This window comes from Podarcis liolepis (assembly GCF_965112155.1).
Source record: "Podarcis liolepis genome assembly, chromosome: 7".
Taxonomy (NCBI): domain Eukaryota; kingdom Metazoa; phylum Chordata; class Lepidosauria; order Squamata; family Lacertidae; genus Podarcis; species Podarcis liolepis.
This window is the reverse complement of record NC_139561.1, coordinates 3,705,308-3,732,815: the sequence shown is the minus strand read 5'-3', so window position 1 is coordinate 3,732,815 and position 27,508 is coordinate 3,705,308. Positions and strand designations below refer to the sequence as shown.

General features: G+C 46.0%; 1 protein-coding gene across 3 annotated transcripts; it reads right to left on the bottom strand.

Annotated features, from left to right (window-relative positions):
* Positions 1-12,548: 12,548 nt before the first annotated feature.
* LOC310710463 (pituitary homeobox 3-like) lies at positions 12,549-27,279 on the bottom strand. Of its 3 annotated transcripts, none has more exons than XR_014528077.1 (3): positions 19,379-19,888; positions 16,729-16,943; positions 12,549-14,425 (listed from the first exon to the last, which is right to left on the bottom strand). XR_014528077.1 is itself a non-coding variant. In XM_083511324.1 (3 exons), exons 1-3 carry the CDS (start codon positions 26,820-26,822, stop codon positions 13,937-13,939), a joined length of 792 nt encoding a protein of 263 aa, XP_083367450.1. In that variant the 5' UTR covers positions 26,823-27,279; the 3' UTR covers positions 12,549-13,936. The 3 variants fall into 3 exon arrangements, 1 of the variants encoding a protein (XP_083367450.1); XM_083511324.1 differs by lacking the exon at positions 19,379-19,888 and adding an exon at positions 26,735-27,279; XR_014528078.1 differs by lacking the exons at positions 12,549-14,425; positions 16,729-16,943 and adding an exon at positions 18,193-19,263.
* Positions 27,280-27,508: the final 229 nt, after the last annotated feature.

Genomic DNA, 27,508 nt, shown 5'->3' with positions numbered 1-27,508 from the left:
GCCTGGGGACTCGCCTTTGCTCAGCGCTTCCCAGCGGGGGGGGGGTGATGGTGGTTTTCCTTGCTGCATACCCTTTGCCGGGTTGCTGCACTGTGGGAACCACCGCTTGAGGCTTCGTTCGGCTGCTGGCTGGGCTTTCTGCCTTTGGCTTGGAGGGGCTCAGAAGTTGAACATACCTGTGCTTGGGAAATCCCTTATTTTGGCTGCTGATCCCTTATTTTCAAGGCTGCTGGTCCCTTATTTTCAAATCTGTAAGTTGACAGCTATGAGCCAATGCTGATGGAAGGCACTCTGCACCACTGAGGCCACCTGAACCTCAAGCAACAGTAAAGGATCCAGAAGTACCCCCAAACTATATACTTGCTCCTTCAGAGAAAGTGTAACCCCAACAAGAGCAGGCCATCTCCCATCCATCTGGTCTTGGGAACCACCCACTAACAGTGCCTTAGTCTGATCTGGATTGAGTTTCAGTTTGTTGGCTCTCATCCAGTCCAAAGTAAGACACTGGTCCAGCACTTCCACTGCCTCGCCTGCAGGTGTAAAGGAGAAATATTGCTGCGTTCCTCCTCCCCATATGTAAAGAGAGATCAAGAGATCTGTAGTACATCTAAAGCTGGAAGCTCACAGCAAGATTTTCCAAATTTGTGTCTTAGTTCTGCTATTGATAATTAAGAATCAGCAGAAAATCTCCACACACTTATCATTTTTGGCCAGGGCTGGTGCACATTCTAGGCGCTGTTGGAGGCAGCCTGCCTCAGGACACCAGTTGCGAGGATTCACATGTGGCTGCGGGGTGGGGGTGGGGCGTTCCACTTAGACCTCTGGCTGACCACTGTGAGAAGAGGGTGCTGATCTAGATGGGCAGCCTTGGGCCTAATCCTGGCTCTTCTCGTGTTCTTATCACTGCTACATCAGCAGACTGGCATCTATTATCTGGTTCAGAATGCAGCTCGGAGGGTGCGGGGAGAAGGAAAACGATATCCACACACAGTGGGGCCTGCTAATGCAGAGCCACCAAGAAATGTTTATTAAAGTGCTAATTAATTTGACACTTGTGTTGTTGAAATCCTCTGGCCGTTGTCAGACCAGCCACGTTAGCCTTGCAAATGGCTCCAATCACCGATAGTTTCCTGCTACTTCGTGGTCTGTTGTTGTTTAGGTGTTCCTCCTCATTGTGCTCTGGAACATTAAACTAGATTGCTATAGTGTGTTTCTGCCTCACTGCTTTGCTATTTCTGTGGCACGGAAAGAGAATCCATTTCCCTTGCCGTCCATTTTTGGAACCAACCTTAAAAGACCTGGCGGCTGCTTTTCCAGTTACTCCATCTGTAGCTCTTTGGCTTCCTCTAATGGCTGAAAGAGGGCACAGCTGGGAGAGAAATCAAAACACGGAATGAAAAATGAGGAAGATCTCTGTACGTAATCTGTAGTTACTCGTTTTTCATGGCACGAATGTGAAATCACTAATTTTATGGGTATTCTACTAAATTCTTAGCACCTGTTTATTCATCCTTATTTGCTTGGAAGTTAGACTTGGGCTGCAAATACACACCATAGGTGGAAAGCACATGACTTTCCCCCCAAAGAATCCTGGGAACAGTAGTTCACCCCTAAAGGAACTACAATTCACAGAACCTTTAACATACTCTAACTCCCAGGATTCTTTGGGGAAAGTCATGTGCTTTCCATGTATGTAGCATATGTCTGGCATTTATTGCACTTGTGTTCTGATTTGTTTGCAGGGAAGTCATGTGACAATGTGTACACATCATGACTTGCTTGCAGGTTGCTTGTACACCTTCCTGTCGATCATTGGCTCACCCTTCACTTTTTAATGCATTTCTTTCCTAATCACAGAAAGTCTGGTGTGTTTTGTTTTTAAAGTGGATTTGTTGCACTAGGTAGGGAGACAGAGCGCTTTAATCCTCTTTAATTGTGGGAACCTAAACCGGCTTCTCTTCCACCCATAAGACAGTGCCAGTGTGGAGACAACCTTACCATTTCATTACTTACTGGATTTTTCTGTTATTGTTCTGTTTTCATAGATTGTTCCAATCTGCTATTTGTGTGTTCCTTTCGGACCTGGAAAGTGGAATATAAATATTCTGGGAGTAAGCGAGGCACACAGGTCAGAGACTGTCCCACTATTGGTTGTTTACATATGTAATATAATGAGATGCATTGTAATTCCATTTACATTTTTAAGAAATCTATTTATTTAATTGGCTACATTTTTACCCTGCCCTTCCTCCCAAAAAAAGGGCACTGTACCTATAATCTAACAATAACAAGACAAAACAAAACATTTTAAAACTCATTTAAGAACTGCAATAAAATCTAGAATAATGTCAACATTTGCATATTAGGAGTAATTTGCACTAAAAATGCAGGTGAATTTTCATGAGAACTTTAATAAAATCCCCACAAAGTGATGTGGAAAGCTGAACTTTAGAGTGGAAAAATGTGATAAACTGAGAAAAACCAAATTTGACAGATTCATCCATTCCTGTAAAAAAAAACCCCACTATTAAAATGTATGTCTTTGTCATGCCTCCAGTGTGGGTACATGTGCTTAGACTGTACATGCAACCACTTGCCCAAAAATGGGTGAAACAAGTCATAAAGGAGTCAGCTTCAATTTTACAATAAATATTTTCCCTTTCATATAAGTGATGCTTCTCCAAATAGATAGTGACTTGTAATCACAATACAATTCAGGACATCTAGCTTACACCAGAATGCAGAATCCTGACTCCTGACTGACGGTGCTCCAGATTCTCTTGTTGACGAAAGTGTGAGAGAACGCAGTGGTTAAATTTTAATGAACACGTTGAAACGCAAAAATAGAAGGCTTCCCAGTCTATAAAATGATAGACTCGGAGATTGCCTTTAAAACATTAATGAGCTTGAAAGCCCAATTTTGCTTAGCAATAAACATTTAATACTAAATCAGCTTTTGGACAGAACTGGGATGTATAATTTTTCTTTTCTCTGTCCCTCACCCCCACCCCCATTTGGTCCAGATCCTTGGTTTATGGGGGTTTCTGACAACTCCGCCTCCTTGGTTCTGAGATGTAGCACCACACCAGAGCATGCAAATTTGAAAGCAGGTGCAATTTGCATTTTGTATATGCTTGCTGGATGTGGTGTTGCTGGAGCAGAGGTGAGAAGAGAAAAAAATAATTGGCATGTTGGGGGAGCGATTTGGGGTGGGTGAGATCCTCAGTAAGGTATAAAGGCTCTCTTTGATTAATTCAAGAAAAAAATGCCAAGCAGTACATTTTGAGAGCATTTATTTATAATAACTGTAGCAAGGTTATCAGTACAGGCCTAACACTCACATTTTTAATATTAAATAATTATATTATTAATAATATTTAGACACATGGGATTTACAAAGGTGCCTGGCAGATTTAGGACCCTCCATCACCTATGCCACAACTCTGCCCTACTCATTAAATTATCTCTTCACTCTAGGGTGGCTACTTATTATCACCAAGAAAAGGTCTGACCTTACAGTCCTCTTGTCACGAGGTTCTTGCCCATGTACATTTGCCTGGCAGCTGTCACTCCATTGACCAATCAGACCTTATGTCACATTTCACAGTAATGGGTGGTTGACACCTGCCGGGAGCCACAGGGAGGCTAGGCACTCCCTGGGGTCAGAGGGAAGTGTTTGTCTCAGCTGCAAACTGTCATCAAGATCTTCCATTTCCCTGCCAGACAGCCTTCAATTGAAACTTCCTTCATGTTAGGGATGCGCCTTATTCTCTAGGCATAATTTGGGCAGAAAACCAGAGATTGTCACAGTGCCCAAGCATGTCAAATGGCCTCTTTTGATTTCATTTGGTATTTTCCTATCTATTTCACTTTGCATTTTACTGTTTTATTTGTAAGATACTGTATTCTGTAATCTTTTATTGAAAGATAGCATATAATTGTTAAAAACAAATAAATGTATTAAAACAACTATTTAGTGGTGGCCATATTGCATTTTTCATGGCACAATTTTCACTCAAATTTTGGGGAAAGTCACACCTGCACAATTTGTTGTCAATTTTTCTTAGTTACAGTTTGATCCTGTTAAATGCTTATATAATCCTGTTATTTTGCCTCTGTTGTTTTGTAATGCTGGAGACTGAGAGGCAGAAGCAAAAAGGTTATTGAAGGAAACATGATGGTTATTATTTCAGTATGTTCATTGCATTGTGCAGTTATGTGCAATGGGTTGTTCAGCTCTGACTGTAATTTGAATACCTTTCTAAGTGTAGTTTCTTGCGGAGGGGCAGGCATAATAGAGACCCTGTGCAGGGACGAGGAGACCCATCAGCAGGAATCCCGGAACAGACCAAGCTGCAAACTCCCCAAATGCCCACTAGATGTAGCAGAAGGCTGTGCACATGCACTTTACTTGCTACAGATGTGCAATATAACTACCATATTTTTCGCCCTATGAGGCACTTTTTCCCCTCCAAAAATGAAGGGGAAATGTGTGTGCGTCTTAAGGGGCGAATGCAGACTCCTTGGCTTCAGCGATAGCAACGCGAAGCCTCCGAAGCCTGCGCTCCGGAGGCTTCGCGTTGCTTCCGCTGAAGCCAGGAGAGTCTGCTCTTTGAGGCTGGCGGTGGGGGAAAGCAGGGCTTCCCCCATCGCCAGCCCCAGAGGATGGGGGGCAGCAGGAAGGTGCGCGACGCCTTCCCGCTACTCTCCAACCCTCCTTTGGGCTTTTGCGGGAGATGGGGGAATTCCCCCACCTCCCGCAAAAGCAGGCAAAAGCCGCGCGCTCTTTAAAGGGGCTCTGCGGCTTCTGCTGGCTTTTCTATGGGGGGGGGATTCCCCCACCTCCTAGAAAAGCCTGCAGGAGCCGCACACCCTTTAAAGAGCAAGCGGCTCTTGGGGGCTTTTCCCCGAGGAGGGAGAAGGGACTGACTGGCCATTTCAGTCCCTTCTCCCTCCTGGTCGAAAAGCCCGCAGGAGTCACGTGGGGCTCCTGTGGGCTTTTGCGGGAGGTGGGGGAATTCCGCCACCCCCCCGCAAAAGCAGGGAGAAGGTCTTGGAGTAGCGCACAGGCTGCGTGCAGCCTGTCCGCTGCTCCCAGAGCTGCGGGGGGGAAATCATACTTTTTTCCTTGATTTCCCCCCCTGAAAACTAGGTGCGTCCTATGGGCCGGTGCGTCCTATAGGGCGAAAAATACGGTAATAAGAACTGGTGGTGTTGCATGGGCTTTGCTGGCTGGGGCTGATAGGAGCTGGAGTCCAAAACAACTGGAAGGCACCAGGTTAGGAAAGGGCGGCTTAAAATATCCCTGCTCCTCCCTCTCGCCACTTGACTCCTGGGGGTGACCTGCTGCTCAATTCCATGTCGCCTCAATGAATTTGCCAACCAAATAACACCATTCAGATGCTCAGAATGTCCAGGGCTGGGAGGGATAATAATAATAATAATAATAATAATAATAATAATAATAATAATAATAATAATAATAATTTATTATTTATACCCCGCCCATCTGGCTGGGCCTCCCCAGCCACTCTGGGCGGCTTCCATAAAAACCAAAAATACAATAAAATATCACACGTTAAAAACTTCCCTGAACAGGGCTGCCTTAAGATGTCTCCTGAATGTCAGGTAGTTGTTTATCGCCTTGACATCTGCTGGAAGGGTGTTCCACAGGGCGGGCGCCACTACCGAGAAGGCCCTCTGCCTGGTTCCCTGTAGCTTTGCTTCTCGCAATGAGGGAACCGCCAGAAGGCCCTCGGCGCTGGACCTCAGCGTCCGGGCAGAATGATGGGGGTGGAGACGCTCCTTCAGGTATACTGGACCGAGGCCGTTTAGGGCTTTAAAGGTCAGCACCAACACTTTGAATTGTGCTCGGAAACGTACTGGGAGCCAATGCAGGTCTTTCAAGACCGGTGTTATATGGTCTCGGCGGCCGCTCCCAGTCACCAGTCTAGCTGCCGCATTCTGGATTAGTTGTAGTTTCCGAGTCACCTTCAAATGTAGCCCCACGTAGAGTGCATTGCAGTAGTCCAAGCGGGAGATAACCAGAGCATGCACCACTCTGGCGAGACAGTCCGCAGGCAGATAGGGTCTCAGCCTACGTACCAGATGGAGCTGGTAAACAGCTGCCTTGGACACAGATTTGACCTGTGCCTCCATGGACAGCTGTGAGTCCAAAATGACTCCCAGGCTGCGCACCTGGTCCTTCAGGGGCACAGTTACCCCATTCAGGACCAGGGAATCCTCCACACCTGCCCGCCTTCTGTCCCCCAAGAACAGTACTTCTGTCTTGTCAGGATTCAACCTCAATCTGTTAGCCGCCATCCATCCTCCAACCGCCTCCAGACACTCACACAGGACCTTCACCGCCTTCACTGGTTCTGATTTAAAAGAGAGGTAGAGCTGGGTATCATCCGCATACTGATGAACACCCAGCCCAAACCTCCTGATGATCTCTCCCAGCGGCCGCATGTAGATGTTGAAAAGCATGGGGGGGAGGACAGAACCCTGAGGCACCCCACAAGTGAGAGCCCAGGGGTCTGAACACTCATCCCCCACCACCACTTTCTGAACACGGCCCAGGAGGAAGGAGCGGAACCACTGTATAACAGTGCCCCCAGCTCCCAGCCCCTCAAGACGGTCCAGAAGGATGCTATGGTCGATGGTATCGAACGCCGCTGAGAGATCCAGCAGAACTAGGAAACAGCTCTCACCTTTGTCCCTAGCCCGCCGGAGATCATCAACCAGTGCGACCAAGGCAGTTTCAGTCCCATGATGAGGCCTGAATCCCGACTGGAAGGGATCCAAATGGTCCGCTTCTTCCAGGCGTGCCTGGAGTTGTTTGGCAACCGCTCGCTCAATCACCTTGCCCAGGAATGGAAGATTTGAGACTGGGCGATAGTTGGCCATCGTGGCCGCATCTAAAGATGGTTTTTTAAGAAGCGGTTTAATAACCACCTCTTTCAGCGGGTCTGGGAAGGCTCCCTCACGGAGGGAAGCATTCACCACCCCACGAAGCCCATCGCCCAGCCCTTCCCGGCTTGCTTTTATTAGCCAGGATGGGCAAGGATCCAGGAGACAGGTTGGTTTCACTCGTCCAAGCAGCCTGTCCACATCCTCGGAGGTAACAGATTGGAATTGATCCCACGCAACTTGACCAGACAGAACTCTTGCACTCTCCCGCCCCGGCCCTGCTCCCACGGTGGAGTCTACTTCTTCCCGAATCTGAGCGATTTTATCTGCAAAAAACTTTGCAAAATCATTGCAGGAGAACATGTGGCCCGTACTGGGCCCCGATGTTGCAGGTGGTTCCGCTAAATTGTGAACCACCTGAAAAAGTCTCCTGCTGCTGTTTTCTGCAGATGCAATAGAGGCGGTGAAGAAATTCTTCTTCGCCGTCGCTATCGCCACTTGGTAGGCTCGACGTTGAGCTCTAACCTGTGTCCGGTCAGATTCGGAATGAGTTATCCGCCACCGGCGCTCTAGCCGTCTCAACGATTGTTTCATTGCCCTCAGATCCGTAGAAAACCACGGGGCTGTCCGGGCTCCATGCAATCGGAGAGGGCGCTTCGGAGCCAAACAGTCAATAGCCCTGGTTAACTCCACATTCCAGCGGGCCACCAGGGAATCACCAGGGATTATATCTCTTCCTCAGACCTATCCTTACAGACCCTCCAAGTGTCCCTATTTTCTAGGGCCATTCCTGGATTTACAGAAGCGGTCTCAGTTTTTTATTTAATCCTGGAATGTCCCACTTTTCCTTAGGACATCCCTATTTTCATCAGAGAAATGTTGGAGGGTATGTATTAAGATTTTTATTTCCTCTCTGCTATTGACCCTCACTAAGGTAATTCTTCTCCTTGATGCTTTTGGCTTATCGGCCTTTCTTTAGACCAGTGGTTTTCAAATAGTGCGCTGTGGCCCCCTGGGGTGCCTTGAATGATAGTCAGGGGTGCCGCAGGCAACACCAGCCTCTGTCCCTCTTTCCTTCCCTCCTTTCTTGGATGCCATCTCCTGTTTCTGCCTCCCAAAGGCTTGTGTGACTGTTGCAGCAGCCCTGGCTACAAGCTGCCCAGGCGAAAGGGGCCTCTGGGGCTGGCCAGGGGGTGCTGGTTGCCAGGAGCTGATGTGGCCTTGGAGTAAGCAAGCAAGTGGTTGAGGGAGCCCAGCCAGCCAGTCCACCAGCCCTTGCTGCTGGAAGTGGCCAGACAAGTGGGACAGCAGGCAGGCGGGGACGTACTGCACTGGCCTTTCTTGTGCAGCGCCACAAATCCAACTCAATGGTGTAACATTGGAAAACCTTGATCACTTCTCCTACCTGGGCAGTTATCTTTCCACAAGGGCCAACATTGATGCTGAAATCCAGCATTGCCTGAGCTCTGCGAGTGCAGCTTTCTCCTGATTGAAGTGCACAGTGTTTGAGGAGCAGGACATTCGCAGGGAAACCAAAATGCTTGTTTACAAAGCTATTGTACTACCAACCTTACTGTATGCTTGTGAAACATACAGGTAGACCACTTATAAACGCCATCTCTACGTCCTCAAAAGATTCCATCAATGGTGTCTCCGAAAATTTTTACACATCACTTGGGAAAACAGGCGAACTAATACAGTAGTACCTTGGGTTACATACGCTTCAGGTTACAAACTCTGCTAACCCAGAAATAGTACCTCAGGTTAAGAACTTTGCTTCAGGATGAGAACAGAAATCGTGTTCCGGCGGCGCAGCGGCAGCAGGAGGCCCCATTAGCTAAAGTGGTGCTTCAGGTTAAGAACAGTTTCAGGTTAAGAACGGACCTCCGGAATGAGTTAAGTACTTAACCCGAGGTACCACTGTAGCAGTGTATTGGAAGAAGCAAAGATCACCAGTGTTGAAGCAATGATTCTTCAACATCAACTTCGTTGGACTGGTCATGCTGTGCAGATGCCTGATTTGGGAGAAACTCTTAACCGAGCCCCATCAGAGAAAGGCAGTAGGCCGGCAGGGGTATATGGGGCCAGGTGACCCCTCAGATTAGGTATCCTAACTGGTCCCAAGTTCAAATGCGGAAAGCAAAACCTTGAACTGAGCTTGGTATGCTTCTGGCATACCAGGGCGGATTTACAGCCACCAGGAGGCACAGCAGATAATACCAATGGTCTGTAGAGCATGAGAATGCTGTAAGATCGACTTTGCAAACCCTCCAGATGTTTTAATAATAATAATAATTTTTATTTATACCCCGCCCTCCCCAGCCAAGGCCGGGCTCAGAGCGGCTTACAAGCAATAATAAAAACAAGTTGAATGATTACAACTTAAAAACAAAATTAAAATACAACATTAAAATATTGAAGCATTAAAATATTAAAATGTAGCCTCATCGCAGGAGGAGAAGGAAAAGAAAAAAGAAAGAGGGGGAGGGAATCAAATTGGCTCCAAGCCAAAGGCCAGGCGGAACAACTCTCTCTTACAGGCCCTGCAGAAAGAAATCAGATCCTGCAGGGCCCTGGTCTCGTGAGGCAGAGCGTTCCACCAGGCCGGGGCCAGTGTTGAAAAGGCCCTGGCTCTAGTTGAAGCCAATCTAACTTCCTTAGGGCCCGGGACCTCGAGGGTGTTGCTATTTATGGACCTTGAGGCTCTCCGTGGGGCATACCGGGAGAGGCGGTCCCGTAGGTACGAGGGTCCTAGGCCGTGAAGGGCTTTAAAGGTCAAAAGCAGCACCTTAAATCTGACCCTGTACTCCACTGGGAGCCAGTGCAGCTGGAAAAGCACTGGGTGAATATTCTCCCATGGCAGAGACCCCGTGAGGAGCCTCGCTGCAGCATTCTGCACCCGCTGGAGTTTCTGGGACAGCTTCAAGGGCAGCCCTGCATAGAGAGAATTACAGTAGTCAAGCCTGGAGGTGACCATCGCATGGATCACTGTGGCCAGGTCGGGGCGGGAAAGGTAAGGGACCAACTGCTTGATGCGGCGAAGGTGGAAAAATGTCACCTTGGCTGTTGCTGTAGCTTGCGCTTCCATGGAAAGGGAGGCGTCAAGGATTACACCCAAACTCTTAACGGAAGGCAATGGCACTAATTGGGCCCCCGCAAGAGAAGGGAGTTGGTCCCTCATCCCCATGCCATCCCGACCCAGCCATAGGACCTCTGTCTTCGAAGGATTTAGTTTCAATCGGCTCCCACGAAACCATCCAGCCACAGCTTCCAAGCATCTGGTCAGTGTGTCCGGGGCCGAGTCTGTGTGGCCATCCATCAGCAGATAGAGCTGAGTGTCACCAGCATATTGGTGACAGCCCAGCCCAAAGTTCCGGATAATCTGGGCAAGGGGGCGCATAAAGATGTTAAAAAGCATCAGGGAGAGAATTGCGTCCTGTGGCACTCCACACACCAAGGAGTGGCGCGACGACATTTCCCTCCCTAGTGCCACCCTCTGTCCCCGACCAGAGATAAAAGAGCACAGCCAGTTACAGACTATGCCCTGTATCCCCACATCTGCGAGGCGGTTTGAACTACAACACCCATCAACACGCTATACTGTGTTTTGTAGTCTAAAACATCTGGCTGGCAAAGACTGGTGTAAAGAAATTAGCAGATAATATGCAGTGTTTTCTGGAAAGAAGGGTGCCAATTCACCATTACATAATGAGAGGCACAAGACGGTGGCCAGGAAAAAACATAGTTTAAGACTACAGTTCCAGCTCTTAGAATTGCAAGGCTTGGACAAGAAGACTCAATCAGCACCAGATTTAGGGCAGTGCAGTGCATCCCCTACACAGGATGCCGAGCCGAACGGGCACATCACAACAACACCACCACCTATATTATATGTGTACCTACTGAGCTACCATACCAAAAGGAAATATTGTGTAAATAAGAAATAATGGTTGGGGTGGGTGTGCGCGCCAAATTTTGTCATCACTCAGGGCCTCACTCTGTCCACCCCTGACTCAATTACATCTGTAACAACAGGCACCACCTCTTCAAGGCTGAGTAGCCAAGAAATTCTCCCATTGCTGTGAATTCAACAATTAGGCAACATGCTGTGTGGGGGGAAAGGATCTCTAATGTTTTAAATTTACCAGCTGCACTTCCTATCAATTACAAATGAACAGGACAAAAAGGACGCATGAAACACGGACCTCCAGGCAGTCTTCAAGAGCAACCTTCAAAATAGAAAGGATGTTTGGAGTATTTTTTAAAGCTCTCCTGAAGATTATGGGAACTAGAAAGTCCCTTTTGCTGAAACTAGCCATGGGCGACTTCAGAACTGGCTTGGTATTTACAAGCTTTTTTGGCAAGCATCTGCATGGGAAAAAGCTTAATTTGATTTTCGGGAGTTCTCTCCTGGCTTGTCGTATGCCAGAGACCCTTTAGGTACCCAAGGAAGCTGTCTTAGGCCAAGGCACATTATCTCTCCTGTACTGTCTATATCAGCCTTTGCCAACCTGGTACCTGTCTCTGATGTTTCAGACTACATCTATCAGACCCAGCTAGCATGACCAAAAGTCAGGGATGGTGGGATAAGAAGTTCACTACATCTGGGGAGCAGCAGATATGGAGAGGTTGGCCTATACTCACTGGCAGGGGTTCTGCAAGAGCTCAGTCCAGATAATAGGGCAGTGGTTCAAAAAGTAAGAATTAAATAGATATGTGATATAATAGATATAAAATAGTTTTATTGACAGGGCATCACATGGCATTCAGGCAGTCTTTATCACAGGATGAAAAAATGGGCAAACCTCATGCATATTTGTATGGATACAAAGTTTTTCAAGACTCTTTATTCAGGCCATTTCTCAAAGTTGCATCCAGCGTGTGGAAGGCCACCTGGTCACGATTAGACCCTATCAACACATGTTCTAAGGAAAAAAAACAACAAGAGGAGGAGATGACAGGGTACAGCACAGGGAGAGAAAGAGAAACACCATGGAAATGGGGGTGGGAAGTCAGGGGGTTATTATGTATTGAAATGTATGTGTGAAATTTTGGGAAACTTAATAAAAAACTTCACAAAGGAAAAGAAGAGGAGGAGGAAATCTATTTATCCATTATAGCAGTGCCACTGTCAAAACGGGTCAGTGACTATAAGGAAAGCATGAGCAGTCAGAAGGGGTTCATCCCCCTGATGACAATGGAAAGGCTTGGGCAAAACTAGCCTGGGAAGGTTTATGCTGAATGGGTTTTCCATCTCCCATGCAAACAAATATAGTGAGCGCAGGCGGGAAGCTATCAGGAGAGGGCAAAACTGTCACCTTCAGGTTCCCTTATTTTCTCGTTTTTCCAGTCTTAAACTCACTTCTCCACATTTCCACATCAGTTTGAGATTCTTAAAAAATAAGCCCACATGAAAATTCACCAGCATTTTAGTGCAAATTTATCCTAATATTCACATGCAATTTTATGTTCGTATACACTAGTTTGAAAAGTAAAATCCCCTAACATAATGCTTTTTGTGTTATTTTCACCAATGCATACATTTTTCTGCATGCTTTACTATGTGCATTTTTGTATTTGGCTGAAGATCTGCATTGTAAAATCTGGAGAAGCATGAATTTCAAAGGACAACTGTGTTTTGGTTCACATATTTATTAAACAGTGTGAATTAGACAGCTTTGCCTTTAACTTCAAATTGAATCAAATTTCCCCCCTACCCTTACAGACCAGCTCTAGAAAATTCGCTCAGAGCAATCCTGAGTAGTTCAAGGCAATCAGGCAGTGATTAGCTTATAGGACATACATGAGGGTGGAGATGTTGTGGCTGTTTAGTGGAAGAAGGCTGCAATGGCCTACCCTCCTAGCTTTGCAGAGAGATGGTTTCCCCCCTTTTGATAATGGAAACAATAAATGTTAAATTTGGCCAAATCTTCAAAACATGTTGGATATAAATAATCTCGGGGGGGGGGGGAGGCAGCACAGGTTTCAGCAAGTGCTGAGGTCCTGAAGCCGCTGAGGGACCCTCCAAACCGATCAATGGAAGAGGCCGAGTGCGAGGAAAGCATCTCCTTCCCAAAAAAGACCACTGCCACAGAAACACAGCAACCCCAGCGCTACCATATTTTGTGGTCATTTTATTCCTCTATAGTGCCCTGGAACAACTCAACTTCAAGGGCATTGGGAGGAGGTGAACCAAGATGTTTCAGGAAACCGGCCCCCAGTACATATTTCTAATTGTAAAAGGGCCCCCAATGTAGGCATATGTGGTGAAAGGGAGCACCATCGTTTTGCCCAGAGTCCCCTCAACCTTTGAATCCTAGAATTGTAGAATTGGAAAGGACCGCCAGGGCCATCTAACCCAACCCCCTGCAACTCAGGAAATGGTCGCCCAGCCTTGGCCTTGAACCCACAACCCAGAGATCAAATGTTTCCTGCTCCAATGACTGAGAGGCAGTCCAGTTTGGGAATGACTATCTGAGGCTTCAATGAGTTAATGGATTGGATGAAATTGACCTGACTGGATCAGAACAGTAAACCAACACAACACCAAGTATCCTACTGGCTTTCTTAGATTTGCTTTTCCTCTGTTCCCTCATCACTCATTTGGGGTTCTACTTTTGGTCATAACAGATGAGCTCCCCCCTTTAACAGTACTATATGCCTGACCAAAGTCCTGCCCTTCACTTTCTCTGGCCTCCTACTAAAGAAATAAAAATACATTGGGCATCTGACACAACTTGGTTCAGATTAAACCAGAATAACATTGGCAGTTTGTAGCCTTCAGGTTCTGGAGTTTCAGAGAAGGCACTGTCTCCATGAAAGGTGACTGTGTGAAGTGTCTTATGAAAGGTGGTTATTTGGCAATATCCAGATTGAAAGAGGCTAGACGTGCTCATCTTTCCAGGGCTGGTGAATCCTGTTCACCCCTTGAAGAGAAACTATGGAGGCAAACCCTTCCCGGAAACCACTGCCAGTAAGAGCTCTAAGGAAACACGTCAGGCTATCCTTCTTTTGGGCCCCAACATCACACTGGCCTGTCCAAATTGTAGTGGCTGGAGCTGGGGCCCAAGGCTGGATTTTGAGGAGAACCATAGTTGAGGGGGGCCTGTGGCTGCTTTGCTCTGAGTCTCAAACCAGCCAGGCTTGAGTTGCAGGGGTCTCTGTACAAGAATTGTGAGGCACTCGGTCCATACGGTGAACTGGGAGGCCCAGAAGGGCTTGCCAGGCTGTTGAAGGTTTCCAGAGATGGGACACCAGACGTGGAGGCTGCTGAAGCTGCTGGGAACACACCTTGGGGTGGAAAGGAATTGATGAGCTGGAACCCTTTGCTATGGATGGGGTTGGCATGCAGCCCCTTGGGAGCCCAGGTACTGTAGGCGTAGGTCGGGTAAAGGTCCTCATATGGGTTCCTTGTCAAGACGTTGAGCTGGGAGCTGAACGGCCCTTTACAGAGCTCTGTCTGCTGGTGGCGCTCCTTTTTCCGCCACTTGGCTCTGCGATTCTTAAACCAAACCTTGAGGGAGAAAAAGGAAGAAAGAAGCAGAAAGGAAAATTCTACTCTCCAATGCAGTGGTCCGTAAAATTCAGTGGCTGAGTGAACTGATTAAGAATTTCCTTTTGTCCACATTTTTAATCAAACTGACTTAATTCGTTCCTCAAACAAATAAACTGGCCGATACAAAATTATTGTTCAGATTTAGTACTTCTCTAGATTTTGTGGTATTATTTGTGGCTCAAAAACATACAAAAATGCCTTATGAATGTGTATTTTAGGATAAAATACATTTACAAGTTTACATTGAGATAGTTTTTTATTGTGCATATGGAATTGTAGAAAACCACATTGATATGTTTTATGAAACTGCAGTATACAGTGGTACCTTGGTTCTCAAACGCCTTGGTACTCAAACAACTTGGAACCCAAACACTGCAAACCCTGAAGTAAGTATTCTGGTTTATGAACTTTTTTCAGAAGCCAAACAAGCTCCATTTTGAGTGTTACACTTCTGATTTGAGTGCCACACTTCTGTTTTGAATGTTACGCTGAGGTCTGTCTGTTTTTGCTATTTTGCGGCTTTTTTGTTCTGTTTTTGTATCTGTGTGGAACCCAGTTCAGCTACTGATCGATTGACTGATTGTGTGACTGCAGTACATTGTTTATTGCTTTCATTTTATGGATCAATGACCTTGTTAGATAGTAAGATTCATGTTAAATTGCTGTTTTAGGGGTTGTTTTTAAAAGTCTGGAACAGATTAATCCATTTTGCAATACTTTCTATAGGAAAGCACACCTTGGTTTTAGAACTTTTTGGAACGGAATCAAGTTTGAGAACCAAGGTACCACTGTACAAGTATTTATATATATTTTTATTTGTTCATTTATACCCCACCTTTTTTCCTGATAGGACTCAAGGCTTAGTCATTTAGGGATTTAAACACTAATGTGAACACCATAAACCGGGCCTGAAAATGAACTGGCAACTAATGCAGCTGTTTTTAAACAGGAGTCTGTGAGCTCTAAATGGAACCTCAGCATTTTGGACTGATTGAAGTTTCTGAGTCATCTTCAATAATCCAGTCTGGAAGTTACCAGAGCATGGAATACTGTGGCCGAGACATTTCTATCCAATAGGCATCATAGTTGGTAGATCAGGCAGAGCTGGAATAAGGCACTCCTAGCCACTGAAGCCATCTGAACCTCCAGGGACAGAGTTGAACCCAGGAGCACAGTGCAGACCTGCTCATTGCAAGAGTGCGCAACTCCATCTCCCAGGTGTGAGAACTTGGGACACACAACACCTTTCTCTTTTCAGAATTCAGCTTCGGTTTATGGACCCACATTCATTCCATCACTGCCCCTCCCGATTCAAATGGGACAGAGAGATAGAGCTGGATGTCATCCATTTATCTGACATCTCACTCCAAATCTCCCGATGGTAGTTCCCAGCAGCTTCATATAGATGTTGAATAGCAGGTAAGGAAATATGGAACCCTGCAGGACACTACAGGTCAGTTCCCTTGGTGCTGAACAGCAGCTTCCCATAGCTATTTTCTGGAAATGGCCCTGGAGGTAGAAGTGGAACCACTGAAGCACAGTGCCTCCAATCCCCACCTCCCAGAGGTGCTCCAGGGGGATACCATGGTCAGCCGTATCAAAAGCCGCTGGTGGGCCAAGGAGAATGAGCAGGGTCACACTGCCTTTGTCTCTCTCTCTCAACAAATGCCATCACCCAGGGTAGCCAAGGCAGTTTCAGTGACCTGGCAAATGCTGAAGCCACTGGAATGGATCCAAGTAATCGGTTTCCTCCAAGCATGCCTGAGGTTGGACCACCATTTAAATATGATGCCTACAGCATAGCATGATTATTCTCTAATGCTGTAGCTTTTTATGGGAGACAATATTCACACCACACATTCTGAGTGACTAAAAGCTGCCTACACCAGCAGAAGCGCCACAGCTGCCAACTTGGTGCTCCCATTAGTGCAACTGCATTGCCCTGACCTCACTCCTGCCCTGCCCCAGCAATTTCTAGAGGCCCCTCCGGTCTGGTGTTTGTTTGTTTTTTGCAGACGTATTCTGCAGCATGTCACTGATGCAATAATTGTGCATTAGCATTTCACTTATTGTAAGAGAGACAATATTTCATGTCCCCCCCCCCTTCCATGTTCCCCCAAATTTTCAGTTTTTCAATTGGAAAAATGAGAGACAAGGCTTGGGGGGGAATGGGGTGTTGCTTTTTTCTGACCCCCCCCCCACCCCAGCTTTTGCATCTCTAATTACACTTTCTGCCTGCCTCAACACAGCTCTCCGCTCACCCTGATCCTGGGCTCCGTCAGATTGGTCCAGCCTGCAATCTCCTCCCTGGTGGTCATGTCTGGGTAGCGATTCCGTTGAAAAGTGGCCTCCAGCTCCTGGAGTTGCTGGCTGGTGAAATGAGTCCTCTGCCTACGTGGCTTCTTCTTCCCCAAGTTGGCCTCCTCCTCACCACTGGAATCTGAAGATTTGCACTGAGAAACCTCACCATTCTCTCCTGTAAAGAACCAGGAACATGGGAGATGTCAGCATGTACAGTGGGCATCAAGCTCACTACCTGCCTTCTGTATTGATTTTATGGTATTTCATGCTTTTTGCATTCACAGATTTTATTGTACATCACCCTGATTTCATTTATTATATTCCTTTGCCACTTTTCACTCACACAGCTCACATGACAATAACAGAACGACATAATTACAACACAAATCATATTGACAAATCATCAGTAAAACAACCATCTTCTCTAGAACACTCTTAACAAAACAACAACAAAAATAAGCTAAACAGCACAACTTTCTGCATTGAAAAAAGTAAATGAACTGAAGAGCACTGGACAGCTGGGAAAACAATGACAATTAAAGGGATTTCTAACTGGATAACCTAGATTGAGCATTTGACTATTTTTAAGAAATATTGTATACACAACTGACAAATGATGTCCTTTTATCTATTTCTTTCTCTTTTTTCTCTCCTTACTTTTCTCTCAGATGAAGGGGAAGGACAGTTTAGACAGGTCATGGGAGATCTCCCGGGGTGGGAGGCTGTGGGAAGAGAAGGATGAGGCCAGGTGAGAGTGGGGAAGGCACACTTTCCTCTGTAGGGGATAAAAGCTAAGTTATAGTGATGAGGGAGGATCTTGTAGTTTTTTCTTCAGTTTCTTCTTTCTTTAGTTTCTTTCTTCTCTTTATTTCCTGTATATTAATTTGCTTCTTTTATTGTGAAAACTTCAAAAAACAAAAACAAAAAAACAAGAAACTCCCCCCCAACAACCAAAAACAAAGCACTGTTGAATACATCTATTTAGTTTAAGAGGCAGTCTAAAGTATTTTTCTAAATAAATAATTGCTATGTTCTCTAGGGGAAAGATCTGTAGAGGTACCTACAATGAGGCTAATTTTGCTTACTTCAAACATTACAAACAATTTTTTATTACTCAACTGGATAACTTGGGAGTAACTTTCCACCCAGGAACTTTTATCATAGCTGTGGCATTGACTTCCTGCACTATAAAAATTATAGTTCAACACAATACTTTACAATGCTGCACTGCCCCTCCCCGAATTGTACGCTGAACACAAAACCAGTGCTTTTTTTAAAAAAAGGGGGGAAAGTTGCTGGTACTCACCATAAAGTTGCTACAATGCCACACTTTTAACATTTGGGGGAAAAGAGGCGACAGTACATATTGTGCATCCTTGAGTACCCCCCCAAAAATAGCACTAAACAAAACCCTCCTATAAAGCTTATTGAGAAGGAAATCCCTTTTATTTATTTTTTATTTTTATGCTATATGCTTACGTTTTATCAAAAAGGTTCACAATACATCAATTCCATAGATAAGGGGAGGAAAGAGAAATTTCAACACAATACAGTACAAGATAAATTTGCAATTCATATAAAGCAGCAGCAAGTTGCCCAACATTAGATTCCTCCTCCTTTAAAAAGCGTAAAACTTATTTACAGATCCCCTTAAGACACTGTCACTATTCTACATCCTTACATTTTAAAATATTCCTTTATTCCTAGTGCTTTATAGTAACACAAGTAGGTGGTTCTCATTTGTAAACATTTTCAATCCCAGGATTTATGCCTTATGTTAGGATTTAAAAACGGAGTATATAAAACCTTAGAAGGGTAATGATAAAATATTCAAGATACAGGAAAGTTGTGAAAGTTAACTTCACCTGAAGGAAAAATTTGTCCTTACGCAGGACTTCACATTAGCTACTGAAACAGCTAACCCAAGTTAGCTGCACATTGGTGCATTTCAGCTGGGCTTGTGTGCTGAATCCTGTATAGCAGGTTCCAGTGAAATAAAGAAGTTTTTTTGGTGTACTGTAGTGCTGTCACCATAAAAGTGGCGATTTCCCCCATAATTCCACAACAAATAATGTTAAACAGACATTAGTGGCAAGGCAGAAAACTTGTAATTATCAGTGTAATTATCACGTGACTGTTTAACCATGAATTGTAGGCAGAATACTGTCAGTCAAGGCTCCTGAAGTTGGAACCCCCCCCCCCAAATCTAAAAGACACAGGAATAAAGTCTCTTTCACACGAACTTCAACCATTTTTGGTCCAGGCTCTGCTGGCGAAGCTCTCAAATCCTTCATGTTCAACTTGACGAATTCTCTTGCTCATTTCGAAACAGTTCCAGGCAGGTTACTAAGCAAAGCAAACGTTTCCGAGCAGCATTCTGCAGATAGGTTGTGGAAACTGCTTCCGGGATCCGTCCTGCTGTCGAGGCTCCTTCTAAGTCTTCCCAACTCTGCCAGGTCTCGGGGCTCCTGGAGCTCCCTGGTATCCGAAGAAGTCTGCAAGCACACGAAAGCTCATACCAGCAACAAACGGAGCTGATCTCTAAGGTGCTACTCGAAGGGACTTCTCCGTTTGGTTTCGACTACGGCAGACCAAGAGACGGCTACATACCTGGGACGAGAAGGCAGGGCGGCAATTTAAAAACGACAAAGGCTGCTGGAGTGGTGGGGGGGGGGGGGACGGTGCAAAGCGCGGGCGCGGGCGAGACTCGGCCCCCGGGGGCTTGGCGGCCGGGCCGCCTCTCAGTCCCGCTTGGCCGCGCGCCCCTGCCGCGCGCCCTCGTTCCAGGCCGCGTAGACGAAGAGCGCCAGCACGGTGTGCACGGCCAGCACGGCCAGCACGGCGCTGTAGAAGTAGCCGTCCCGGGTCGACATGCCCAGGAGCCCCTCGAAGAGGTAGGCCTTGGAGAAGAAGTAGAGGCCGATGGGCAGCAGGATCATCAGCGTGGTGAAGAAGAGCAGCGTCTTGAGGGTCGAGGCCAGGTTGGCCTCGAAGCGGGGCTCGGGCCGGGCGGCCTTGGCGTCGCGCTCCATGACAGAGAAGAGACGCGCCGGGCCGGGCCGGAGGAGGGAACCGGAGGAGCTGCGCGCGCGCGCGGGGGGGAGAGCGGCCACGTCAGCTGACGCCGGTCAGGTGACCAAGGAACGGCCCTTCTAGCAATCGCGCCCTCGCTGTCTCGTTGGTTCCGCTTCCCGTGTTGCTGAGGGCGGGGGAAATCAGTAATGGAGTCCCCTGGGAGAGGGCTTTTCATTACTGGTTACCTTGATGGATTTCCCCTTTTATTTATTTTGTAGGAAAATAAGCTATTTCACATACAAAGGAGAAAGAGAGAGTGTTCACTTTCCCCTGAGTGATTAAGGACAATATTTACTTGAATCTAATGCTCATCTTTTTTGGCCAAATCACTGTACATGGTGAAAATTCAGGTGTGCATTTGATTCAATGGCACATTTACATTCGCCAGCAAATGCTCTTTTCGGTTTCAAGGTTCTGAAAACAGGTGCGCACTAGATTCGATACAAAATAAAAAAAAAATCCTTCCAGTAGCTCCTTAGAGACCAACTAAGTTTGTTATTGGTATGAGCTTTCATGTGCATGCACACTTCTTCAGATACCTGTTCGATTCAGATATCAGTTAGATTCGATGGCGCATTAGACCTGATTAAATACTGTACGGTTTTCACTAATCCACCAGCCACACTGAAAGGGAAGTTATGCAGTGGGCTGAACCTGCAAACAGGAAGCTCAGAGACCCTTAAAACTGTAGCAACAGCCCGCCTGGTGTAGCCATAACATACACTTCTCATTCCAGAGAAAAGGGCCAGAGCAGAAGCAACCTTAATAATCTCATTCTGACTCTTTGGGCCAATTAACACATTTCTTCTTATAAGCAGCTTCAAGAATGTGTCACTGATCTGAATAACTAGTAACACATGGGCCATAGGTGACCACAGACTGCAGTTTTGTTCAAAACTGTCTGAAAGTGCAGGTTTTTACAAGGGGATACAAACACAGTGCTTACAACAACCTGAAATCCCTAACTAGGTCTGATTTATTTTTGGATTACTAATTAAAATGCCTCATTGTTCAAATATTCTATGGATGTTTGTTGAAAATACATGAAATGAACTTTTCCCACGACTTTAAAGTTGATTAAAGTATTTGATCAATGTGCATTTGTGTAATAGTGTAAGTAGGTTGTCCTTCCCTTATACCTCTTCCATGAAATTCATGTTTTAAAATGTCAAGGCTTGCAAAAGCAACAACAACAAAAAGTAAGATACAAATTTTGAATCAAGTATCCATTTAGTAAGTAGGCATATACCGTATTTTTTGCACCATAACACTCACTTTTTTCCTCCTAGAAAATAAGGGGAAATGTCTGTGCGTGTTATGGAGCGAATGTGAGCAGAGGATCCATGGTTCCCCTTCCTTCCCTCCTCCGTGGTTACAAAGCATGGATCCACATGGATCCTCAGGATTTTTGCATTGGGCTACTCCAAACTCACTGTCAGATCACATGTCTGTGGCCACAGCATGAACCACAAAAATCATATATCCACTATTTCGTTTAGAATATTTTTTTCCTTGTTTTCCTCCTCTAAAAACTACGTGCGTGTTATGGTCTGGTGCGTGTTATAGAGCGAAAAATACGGTATTTGAGGGGGTGGGGGAGAGATGTTCCTTTCATTAAAGAATTTCTGGGGCTTATTGAGCCATTCTAAAAAAGAAATCCCTTAAATAAAATAAAACGTTATTATTTCAGGAGGGTTTTGCATTTCATGCAGCACAGGAGGCAGTGATGGCCACCAAACGTGGATGGCTTTAAAAGAGGCCTAGACAAGTGCATGGAGGAGCAGAAGGCTATCAGTGGCCACCAGCCACAATGTTCTCTGAATGTCACTTGCTGGGAGTGGCAGGTGCGCCAAGAGCGCACAGGATTCTGTACTAAGTGAGCCATTGGCCTGATCCAGCAGATGCTCTTTTCAAGTTCTTATTTACCTGCCTGCTGTTAGGAATATTGGAAGCTATCTTTTACCTTTTGGCCGGCTCATATAGCTCCTATAACTGAAGTGAGAAGAAGGTAGATCTGGGTAATTTGATACCCCAAATTTAACAATAACAAGTAAAATAGCAAGTTTTTTTTAAAAAAAGTTTCTCTGTCATTTTGTTTCCTGTAAAAGAAGAATATTAATGGGTTGCCTTAGCTTAGACCAAATCATTGTGCAGCTGTGCCAGACAGTTTTGTGTTCAAATCTGTAGAAACTCAGATCTAAATTTGTACTCCCCATTTTATTTTTATTTGTTTATTAATTTGTATACTGCCCTTCACCCATAGACCTCAGAGCAGTTCACAACATAAAAATACAAAATAAGAAACATAAAATACCTAAAGAAGCAAGAGCAGAACAGAACCAATAACCCTCCCTTGCACAAACCATAACCCCCAGCCCAAGGCCAGGTTGAAGAGGGACGTTCTCTCCTGCAACCTAAAGGTGGAGATGTCAGCCTGAACCTCCCAGTCCATGTATCAAAGTCAAGTGGACTAGCAGCTGAATCTTGCTTCAGCCCTGGTGACAGGACAGCATTTTCCACCACAGCAGACCAGTCCGCCTGGCACATGCCACTCTGTCTCCCAACGCCTCTGCTCCACGCCCTGCTCCGCATCCTAACAGGGACCTAACAGAAGAGCTGGCCCTGTTGGTGGACACAAGGGAGATCCTATAGGCCTGAAGTCTGGCTGCACCCGGCCTGTGGGGACTGGGAGTGACTCTCTGGGGTTCTCTTGCACCTCCTTGGTGGCCCTGGTGTTCTGTTTCCTATGAGCTTCAGCCCATCCCAGAGATGACAGAGGCAGCTGCCTTACCCAAAGGCAAACCACTGAGTCCATCTAGCAGAGCATCGTCTATAATAGCTGAAAGAAGGTCAACTGGATTTTGAGGAGACTCTGCTTTCCGTACAAGGCATGGGCCTCATCCAGGGGTCAGTAACCCTTTTCAGCCATGGGCTGGTCCACCGTCCCTCAGACCATGTGGTGGGCCAGACTATATTTTTTGGGGGGTGGGATGAATGAATTCCTATGCCCCACAAATAACCCAGAGATGCATTTTAAATAAAAGGACACATTCTACTCTTGTAAAACCATGCTGATTCCCAGACCATCCGCGGGCCAGATTGAGAAGGCAATTGGGCCGCATCCAGCTCACTGGGCTTTGTTTGCCTACCCCTGGTCTTGTCCCTGGGCCTCTGCTAGGTGTGCCCTCCTCACACAGGCTCTTACACATTTGTGTGGGGCTGGCTGTGATGGGGAGCAGCAGCCACCAGCTCCTCCTCAAGCAATATTTAAAAGGTAAAGGTACCCCTGACTGTTAGATCCAGTCTGGGGTCGTGCGCTCATCTTGCTCTATAGACCGAGGGAGCTGACGTTTGTCCGCAGACAGTTTTTCCAGGTCATGTGGCCAGCAGGACTAAGCCGCTTCTGGCGAACCAGAGCAGCGCACGGAAAAGCCGTTTACCTTCCTGGCGGAGCGGTACCTATTTATCTACTTGCACTTGATGTGCTTTCCAACTGCTAGGTGAGCAACAGGAGCTCACCCTGTCACGGGGATTTGAACTGCCGACCTTCCGATCAGTAAGCCCAAGCGGCAGTGGTTTAACCCACAGCGCCACCCACATCCCATATTTACCTCTCTCTAAAATACATTGTCAGGAACAGCCCAAAGATGTAGCAAATATGCTTTCTTTTTACATTAAAGCACTGTATACAGCTGCTTGGTTTCTTATACCTGTAAGTGAAGCAGCAGCACCACAGGGGAGAGAGGGTGTCCCTCTTCCACATCTAAAATAATCACTCTCAATAGCTTTCAACCTTGTAAAGCGGAGCGGATGGGGGGAGGATACAGATATTATACAGGTATCTGACCATTTGTACATATGCTGCAGGCTACCAACAGCTTTAGGAAGGAATTATTTGGGGAAATGATGTGGTTAAAACTCTGGGCTGGCCCTCATATTGGGCAGAGTGAGGCAGCCGCTTCATGTGGTGGATGCGAGGGGTGGGAAGAGTGGCAACAAAGTGCTTGAAGGCAGAATTTTTGTGTGCCACACAGGCTGCCCTGTGCCCCCTAAGCTTGCCAAATGTCCTCAGGTTTTGTGAAGGAAACGATCCTAAAACAAGGTTCAGCTGTTGCTAGTCTGATCAGCTTCACTATATGGAAGCAGGAGAGGCCTGTGCTGCCTCAGGCAGCAAAATGTATTGGACCAGCCCTATTAAAATCCTCGTCTCCCCTAATGCCACTGCTCCAGTCTGAATTTGATCCCTCTCTTCGGTGTGGCTGGGGAGGTTGGTCCTGAGGCAGAAAAGCCAAGTGTCTTCCTTCCCATCATCTCCACCACCTTGCCCATTGGTAGAAATATTATTGCACTTCAAGAAAAAAAGGTTGACACCATTTCCTACCCTTTCATGGCATTTCAAATCTGCCCCTGTCAAGCATGGCTGACAAGCACCTACAATTGCTTATTCTGTCCAAGCCGCTGGAAGTGTTTATGAGCATAACAGGAAATAATGATAAACAGGAGTTTAATAACTTTCTCCTTTAACCTAAGCTAATCCTGGGTGCTTGCATAGACTGAATTGCAGGGTCAGGTGTTACACTGCAAAGCAGGAGCGATTAACCCAGGACAGGCTGTCCTGAGACAATTTGTTTCTCATTCACCTCTGGGACGCTGATGTTCCCAGCTAGAGTTAACTGGCCAGTTTCAGTCTAAAGGACAGGCTAACATACTAAGATTTTCACTGGCTCCTGTCCACTTCCTGCCTCTGTGAGGTGAGTGGCTACTCAGGAGAAGAGATCGGCAAATCTGACAGTTTCTCTCAAATTGAGTTCTTCACATTACCATATTGGCTTGCAGGGTTGTCTTTAAAAAACCAAAACACTCATGAAAATTAATCAGCATTTTTGAATTTCTACTGCACAGATTTTTGCACACAATCTTGCCTAGTAGACACATTTTTGCAAAGGAATTTTCCCAGTTGTACTGCACTTTTCAATAATTTTCACTAATTATACATTTTTATGCACAGTTCACCTGAGTAAATACACATATTACTGAGTAAGTACACATATTACTTGGCTGGAGAATTGCATTTCAAACTTAAGAGAAGTGTGAATTTTTTAAGGAATGGTTGTGTTTCAGTTCAGGGATTGTTTCAGAAAGTGAGAATTAGTTGCTGAATTGAATTGCTCCCAATCCTTATTAGGGAGAGGGCCTTTCTCATCAGTGACACTCCAGGTACACTGGAGAGGCTCAACTGGCACCTTCAGTGCCAGCTGAAGGCCTCTTTGTTCTCCCAAGGTTTTAAAATCTGAATTTCTATCACACTGATTGTATATAAAAAAAAGTGCTGCAATTGTTCTTATAATTCATATTGAAATTTATAGTTTTATCTTTGTGAGCCACTCAAATAATTATGTTATTGGTCAGCCTCTATAAACTCCTTAATAATTATTGTAATTGAAAGTACAATATCTCTTTTTCTATATCCCTGACCAACACAGCTCTCTAAGATACCTGCTCTGACTGAGTAGAACAAAAATCTTGTATGTCAATCTGGGTAATTTCTGAGAAGCTTGCAAGGAGGGCATGAAGACAACACCTATCCTCTCTTACTTATCTCAACACTTGGTACCCAGAGATACAGTGCTTCTGAACAGGGAGGTTCCACTTAGCTATCATATTTAATAGCTTTCTTGTGAAAAAGTATATCCTGAATCTGTTGCCTGCCTGTCAACTTCAGTGGGTGACCCCATGCTCTGGAAGGAAAAAGTGACAGGCATTTAATTCCACTCTGCCTTTTCACAGCAGGCATCATTTTCAGAAGCCTCTTCCATTGGCACAAGGGGGGGGGGGGACATGTGGCAGGCTGTGACATGTGCAAGGCCACTGTGAGCCAAGAGCACCTGTGTTTGGGATGCTGTCAACATTTAAATTGTAAGCTCTTTGGGGCAAGGGCTTGACATTCTTGCTAATATTACTTTGCCTCCCACCACATTCAGTACTGGAGTACAGAAGAGTATAAACCCTCTGAATTAGGTCAAATCTCTGCAGGGCATACTTGCCCTTTCTACTTCCAGTTACTCTTGCATGGCTTGAAGTTGAAGTAAATGAAGGATTAGAAAATATCTCAGATCAAGAGAGTATAAACGGAAAAACAATTATCTATTAATACTGCTCCAGAAAGCATGCAGATCTGAAGGAAGATGGTCACACCAGCAACTGGGCCCAAATATAGATCAGATCTGAAGGATCTGTGGTGTTCCCGCTGCCCATTTCAAAATATTGTCCTGATTTCCTGTTCTTCCCTCACTTAACTCTGTTTCTTTGCCACAATCCCATATATTTTCAGGATTTATTCTTGGCCACCCATTCTTGAATCCCAGATTACTTAATCCATAGAAGCTCCGGCTCCCTGGTTCTTTAATTGCAGTTGCTAACACAGTCAGGAATCTCTGTTCTAGACTCTAACCATGCATTGAGAAAGTGGAAACTAATTCCTCCCTTTGCTGCTCTGATTATGTGGGCAGGAGTTTGGATGAGGCTGGAAATAAATGCTACTTTTCTCAAGAGAACTGAAAGAGGGATCACCATTGCTATATGCATGTACACACTCACCCAGGTTTCACCACCGGCACCCAGCCTTTGCAGGGTTCCAGGTGGTATAAGAAACCTGCTGGATAGGTTGTGCAACCAGAAGTGACAGTGGAACAAAATAAGTAGGTGTGCACAGTATGGATACCTCTTTCTCATTCTTTTTTCAGTTCCCTTTACTTCCCTCCAGCCTGCTGCAAATTTATGATGTTGCTCATCTGTGCTAACTAAAGGATTACTTTCAGAGGCACCACCACTCCCCGAACCAATGGCTTGGGAGCCCCCAAGAATGCAGGTCTCTTTGATTCCATGCCTTACCTCCACTCTCTGTGCTGGGTGTCCCAGCCAGAGCTCTCGGTGGTATCCCATCGGTGGCCCCATCTGCAGCTTGCAGCAATGTTGACATACTCCCAAAGGTGCAAAGACAGGTCCCTGTGTTCAAGCCCCACCGCTTGGAAGCAGAACCACGATGCCTCCTACTCCACAAAATCTCTCTGGCCGGCAGAGCCTGATGCGTCTGTTCTGTGCTGATGGGAGATGAGCATGGAAGAGGCCGTCCAGGCTAAGGAATCCCTTCCCACTGGCTCTTTGAAATCAAAATCCTTACTGGTTGTGAACCTCTGTCCAGGGATCTCCTTCATGGAGCCCCGTTAGCCATATTCTAAAGGCTTAGGCTTCCTCCACCAGGACCACCCTAAGGTCTGACTCTTCCCTCCACCAAAGAGGTTTGCAACTTCTTAGGGGCTATTTTGCTCCCAGGGCGCTGCTGCTTTTCAACCCACCCTCTCTCACATGTTTATTTCTCTTTCCCAGGGCTGCCGTGTTCTTTAGCGTGGCAGGAAGGGTGTGTGTGTGTGTGTGTGTGTGTCAAATATCAGGGACAGCTGAGTGCAATCTAACCAGGTGCCAATCAGGCATGGTCTCCACAGCGGGCTGGGGAAGCTGGATGTGGGGATGGATGAGAAGATGGCAGCTGGGGAGGCCAGTGTTTTGTTCAGCTTGTGCTCATTGGAGGAGGAGACGCTGAATGTGCACCATTTCGGCACCAGTTGTCTCTCTGTTTACATTTCCCATTTGGAGTTTCATTCATCC

Coding starts and splice junctions, on each gene's coding strand:
- LOC310710463 (XM_083511324.1), bottom strand. CDS start 26,822: ATGTCAACATTGCTGCAAGCTGCAGATGGGGCCACCGATGGGATACCA. Junction 16,944..26,734: donor ACCCAGCACAGAGAGTGGAG/GTAAGGCATGGA, acceptor GGTTCTTTACAG/GAGAGAATGGTGAGGTTTCT. Junction 14,426..16,728: donor TGACGGAGCCCAGGATCAGG/GTGAGCGGAGAG, acceptor TTCTCCCTCAAG/GTTTGGTTTAAGAATCGCAG.